Below are 6,158 nucleotides of genomic sequence, written 5' to 3'. Positions count from 1 at the left end.
TATTAAGAGATTTGAAAAATAAGTAGATCTAGCATTTCTTATGGCTGTTCTGTACTCAATCATTTTTTCTTTCCACGAAAGGCGAAAAACTTCTAGTTTTGTTTTCTTCCAACTACGTTCAGCTTTTCTAACAGCTCGTTTTAGAGCCCGAGTGTGCTCATCATACCACGGCGTTGGATTAGTTTCCTTAATCTTCTTTAGACGTAAAGGAGCGACCGCATCTAATGTGCTGGAAAAGAGAGAGCCAATAGTTTCTGTTGCAGCATCGAGTTCTTCTATGTTGTCAGGTATACTAAGGCGATGAAACTGCTCGGGGAGATTATTTATAAAGCAATCTTTAGTGGCAGACGTGATTTTTCTACAATATTTATGGCTGGGTGGTGGTTTTGTAGCCTTGGCTAATTGTATTATACACGAGACTAAATAATGATCTGATATATCATCGCTCTGCTGTAGAATTTCAACAGCATCAATATCTATTCCATGCGACAGTATTAGATCTAGGGTATGATTACGACAATGAGTGGGTCCTGACACGTGTTGTTTAACTCCAATAGAGTTTAAAATATCTGCAAATGCCAATCCAAATGCGTCTTTATTATTATCTACATGGATATTAAAATCACCAACAACAAGGACTTTATCCGCAGCCAGTACTAACTCTGATAGAAAATCAGCAAATTCTTTGATAAAGTCAGTATGGTGCCCTGGTGGCCTGTATACAGTAGCCAGCACAAATGTCAACTTACATAATGTTACATAAAGCACCATCACTTCAAAGGAATTATATTTGAAATTCTTTTGAATGATTCTGAATATATTACTATAAATTACAGCAACACCTCCCCCTTTGCCTTTCTGTCGAGGATTGTGTCGATAATCATAACCTTGAGGACTAGATTCATTTAAAGTAATGTAATCGTCTGGTTTTAGCCAGGTTTCTGTCAAACACAGCAAGTCTAGTTTATTGTCTGTGATAATTTCATTTACAATAAGTGCTTTTGAAGAAATAGATCTAATATTCAGTAACCCAAGCTTTATCATTTGTTTATCTGATTTATCTGTGATTTTCATTTTTTGAACATCAATTAAATTTTTACCCTTAAAAGGTTTTGGAAGTTTTTTGTATTTACTAGTTCGAGGTACAGACACAGTCTCTATGTGATAATATCTAGGTGAAAGTGTTTCTATGTGCTGTGAATTATCTGAGTTATGTGACGTGAGGCGGCTAGCAGACGGTCGGTTTAGCCAGTTTGTCTGCGTCCTGATCTGGGCCCTGGTTTGTCATGTTTCAGCTCTAAGACTATTTGCCAAATTTCTAGAGAGAAGAGCAGCACCATCCCGGGAGGGATGAATACCATCTCTTTTCAACAGATCAGGTCTGCCCCAAAAGCTTTTCCAATTGTCTATGAAACCTATATTATTCTGCGCACACCACTTAGACAGCCAGCCATTGAGTGATGATAACCTGCTAACTATCTCATCACTCCGACGAACAGGAAGAGGGCCAGAACAAATTACTTTTGCTGACATTGAATTTGCGAGTTCACACACCTCTTTAATGTTAATTTTAGTGATCTCCGACTGGCGAAGTCGAACATCATTTGTGCCGACGTGGATAATGATTTTAGAATATTTACGTTTAGCATTAGCCAGCACTTTTAAATTTGCTTTGATGTCAGGTGCTCTGGCCCCCGGCAAACATGTGACTATGGTGGCTGGTGTCTCTATTTTCACGTTCCGTGTAATAGAATCGCCAATTACTAGGGCACTTTCAACAGGATTCTCAGTGGGTGCGTCACTGAGTGGGGAGAACCTGTTTGATGTTCTAATCGGAACGGAAGAGTGGTGTTTGTTCTTGCCATTATGCCGCCTCACAGTCACCCAGTTAGCCTGCTGCGTGGCTTCTACAACCGGAACCGAATGTGTAGTGTTTACTAGGCTAGTCGCATCCAAAGCAGTATCTGAGAAAGAAAATCACTTCATTACACCAGAAAGGTGAAGGCTACAAGAACATCAGCAAAGCTTTACTTATCAGTCAGAATACTGTAGCAAAAGTGGTACAAAAATGTAAAAAAGATGGAACTGAAACCATCTCACAGAGACGTCCAGGTCGTCCACGGAAGTTAACACCTCGACAGGAGCTTCTTCTGATGAGAAGGGCTGAAGAAAATAGGCATGCGAGTTCACTGCAGTTCTCTAAAGAAGTAGAAAGCCAAACTGGGGTGATTATTTCCTGTGACACAATACAGCGTACACTGCAGAGGAATGGCATCATGAAAGAAGCCTCTTCTAAAGCCCAGGCACAAAAAAGTCTGCCTAGAGTTTGCCAGCGCCCATGCTGACAAAGATGAAGACTGATGGGACTCTATACTCTGGAGTGAAGAGACCAAGATAAATGTTTTTGGAACTGATGTATATATATATATATATATACATATATATAATGTTGGCCCGATGACAGTCTGAAACGTGATCTCATTCAGTTTTAGAGGAAGTGCATCAAATCTTTGTCAGTGGAAGATAAATGTAGAATCAATTCGGGAAGCGAATCTTTTAACATCTGTAGCACAGGATGATCCCACTCAGGCTTTTATTCATGCAACAGCAAAGTTTAAAAAGGGAAATGTGAAATTACCTCATCGCTTTCACTTCCTCCATCAGAGCAAGAACATGTGACATCTGCTGGTGGTTTCATGAAGGTCCAGGAGCAGTTTTATTGTTGATCTGTGGTGCTAATGATCCTCACAATGATCCCATTCACCTCTGATTTAACCAGCAACACAACCAGCCTCATGAGATGTTTCTCCATCATCTTCATCATCATCATCAAGAACATCACTGTGAGTCCATGAGGAGCTTCTGAGATCTAGAAACACGTTCAAGTCTCTTTAAGTCTCTGCAAGTCTCGGACAGACATGTAAACTGATGCTATCTGATGGACAGATGGAAAATTAGTTTGTGGGTGAATGTAACTCATATTCAGCTCATCTGTGGTCACTTCCTGTTTAGAGCTGTGGCGGTAAATCCACGGATCCTTTTTGTGGTCAGAGCTGTTGACACATTCACAGATCCGGCCAAATAATGCCACTTTGAGTAAAAGCGGAAGTGCATTTCTGGTCGTGTCCCCAATGACGCATTTCATGTGCTCTTATGAAGTTCATGAGATTGTAATGTTTCCTTTGTGTCATATGCATGCTGTATCCGAGTGTGAAATACTGTGTTATGCTCAGATCCACCAGCAGAGGGCGAATGGAGCCTGTATATAAAAGACTTTCACTCCCTTCCATTGACTTTTCTTCTTAAATTGAAGCTGTTTGTTTGACAGATAACAGTAAGATATAATCACATCTGTGTCTGAACAGCACTAGACCTTTTTTAAGCCAATCAGAAACTATTTTGAGTGAGTTTTTTCTGCCACGGGCCAATGATTTCATTTTTTAATTTGGTTCACATCCCATTCGAATCCCCCTCTCCCATATCCCCATTCCCTACATTTCCCTCCACTGATATAGCTCACTAGAAGGAGTGTTGTACACTTGTTATTGAGGTGCATTATGGGATTGAATGAGTGCACTTGATGGTTTTAGACATCACTGCAAATGGCTGTCCCCTCAAATACTGGCCTATAGGGGGCGATCAGTCTTGGATCATTCTTGTGCGATGGACCCCATTCTAAAATTTAAAAGACAGCTGTACATTTTTATGTATAAAGACTCAATTTATACCATGAAAAAGTAATGTGTAAAGTAAATTTAGTTTCTATTGTTACATTATATTCTCTACTCTACTCAATAGTACTGTACTGATCATTTATTTATTTACTTAAATCAAATTTTTTATTTTTATTTTAATACATTTTCTTTAATCAAATGTAATAACAAAATAAAAAAATAAACAAAAATAAAACTGACTTGACTATACTTCATTAAGCAACATTAGTCCATTTTCAACATGTTTCCAGAATGTCAAACACAATCTTCCTCTGTACAGAAACCTTTGTAATGTAATTCAGACATTATTTAGTCTCTTTATCAAGCGTTGTACATCATCACAGTCGCACATATGAACACAGTTATCATCACACTGATCATATCAAACATACACTACAAAGAAAGTCTAAAGTGAGGTCAGGAACACGGTGTAAACATGTCAACATGACGTCTTCATGAGGAGTTAAAAACAGCGGCTCATTCAGTCACGACGAAAGAATCATCATTTGTTTTTTTTAAAAATGTTCCTAAATGTACTTTTCTTCTTTTTGCCGGAGTCCTGCGCCTCAGAGGTGTCGTCTGGGGCCAGCGTGTGTTTGGACGCTTCGTCCGCCGTGTTTTCTTCAGTGACAGCTTCGCTCGTCTTGTCCTGCTTCTGTTTCCTCCACCATGATCTCTTTGACTTTGTCGGTGTTTTGAGCTTCTTGGACTTCTTCCCGGTCTGAGAGGGAGCGGGTGGCAGGTTCTCCAGCTCTTCCATGGGATTCTCCGGCTCTTCCGTGGGATCTGGTGGCTGCATGGTGCTTAAGAAATCCTGCAGTGGTGTTGAGGGTCCTGGGATCTGTCCGAGCGCTAACAGGTACTTCGGGTTGTGGTATTTGTGCGCCGGCACTTTAATATCTCCACGCGTCGCGTCTCCGAGGTTCACCTGGAAGCGTGAAGTGGCCGCTAGGGGGCGTTTGGGCACGGCGGCACGGGACAGGGTGCCCGTCTTGGGCTTACTGAGGTGAAACTCCTTAAAGAGATCGAGTTTGTCCGAAACGGCGTAAAGTTCTCGGAAATCGTTATCGTAAAAATCCACCACCTGCCCTGACATCACCGTGATCATGTTTCTGTCCATTCGGGAAGAGCTCCAGGAGAAGCTGCAGGACCAACAAACACAATATGAGACACAAACATTATTTACGAGGCTGTAAACAATAAACACACGCTCACCTGTACGTTCCAAACATGACTTTATCTCCGTCAATAAACATGTACTTGCTCTGGACGTTTCCTGGGATTCTCCCCGAGGACAGATTTAAACCGACAGCCTTTACGGTCCGAATCCGGACATTCTGATAAAAACAAGCGATTAAAGCCACCATTAAATCAAAAAAATGGACAATTCAGTGTTTATTCTAAGTGATTTATCGCTGCACATCATTATTGTGTTAATCTGGTAATCTTGAATCAGAATATCTTCCTCTTGCAGCATCTCTTCTCTGATGATGAGGGCGGGGCAACCTGTCACTCACATGAGATCCACCAATAGCAAACCACAACCATCCAATCACAATCAAGCCCCGCCCTACATTTGTTCTTGTTCCTGAAGCGTTTCACTCGGATATACGACACTATAGAGAAGAAATAACGCTGTACCTGAAGATCCTTTGCGCCGACCTGCATTCGGCTGCACATGTCCAGAAAGTGCGGCGCTCCCAGCTCGTCCAGCACAATGTAGACGGGAACGCCACGCTTGGACGCCTCGAACAGATCCCGCAGGATCTGCAGGTCGGTCAGCAGGTCCATCACGATAGCCACGACCTGGACAGACATTTCACTTATTCTTGTCTGCGGTAATTAGTCATGTTAAACCTTCTCTTTTGGGAAAAGGAACCAAGAATATCTTCTGTCTCTGACTAGAAACTGCAGAAAATCTTGAACTGAAGCCTGCTGGTCATTTTAGAACAATCTTCAGTGTTTTCGGTTTCAATAGGAAATGTTTCGTTACAGAAAAGAAGAGTGTGTTTGTCAAAATGACTTGCACAACGGTAACAGGGAATCTTCAGCTAACGTCCTCTCAACATGTGAACGTTCTTCCAGTAACGTTATTAGAATTTTTTTTTCAAAGTTTTCTGGTCTTTAATAATGTTCTCAAAACTTTAGCACAAAAATGTTATTTTCATAATGTTTCATCATGTATTTTTCCTTTAATACTTTGTCTAATGTTTTTTAAATGTTACTTCTTGTTTCAGAACATTCAGAGAACATTCAAAAGTAACGTTTTCATATGCATTATATTTGTGTTAGCTGGTAACACATTTGATGCATGATTTCTGAATCTGAACAAAAATGAGATTTGAGATCTTTAGTGAATATTGACTTAAAATCTGGTCTGTTCCTCACACAAAGCAATGTGTGTGTGTGTGAGTGAGAGAGTGTGTGTGTGTGTGTGTGTGAGAG

The 6,158-nt window shown here is 40.7% G+C and overlaps 1 protein-coding gene across 1 annotated transcript in view; it reads right to left on the bottom strand.

The window, feature by feature from the left end:
* Positions 1 to 386: 386 nt before the first annotated feature.
* The window catches only part of fam83fb (family with sequence similarity 83 member Fb), a 10,786-nt gene continuing 5,014 nt past the window's right edge, over positions 387 to 6,158 (bottom strand). The window contains exons 2-5 of the mRNA XM_067374613.1: positions 5,355 to 5,519; positions 4,929 to 5,050; positions 2,639 to 4,855; positions 387 to 2,199 (exon numbers count right to left, since the gene is read on the bottom strand). Coding sequence (XP_067230714.1) covers positions 4,216 to 4,855; positions 4,929 to 5,050; positions 5,355 to 5,519 — 927 coding nt within the window. The 3' untranslated portion in view covers positions 387 to 2,199; positions 2,639 to 4,215. The remainder of the gene's footprint in view (positions 2,200 to 2,638; positions 4,856 to 4,928; positions 5,051 to 5,354; positions 5,520 to 6,158) is intronic.

This window comes from Chanodichthys erythropterus, chromosome 21 (genome assembly GCF_024489055.1).
Source record: "Chanodichthys erythropterus isolate Z2021 chromosome 21, ASM2448905v1, whole genome shotgun sequence".
In the NCBI taxonomy this organism is placed as follows: domain Eukaryota; kingdom Metazoa; phylum Chordata; class Actinopteri; order Cypriniformes; family Xenocyprididae; genus Chanodichthys; species Chanodichthys erythropterus.
Note: the sequence above shows the minus strand (reverse complement) of the source record. Positions and strands in the feature narration are given on the sequence as shown.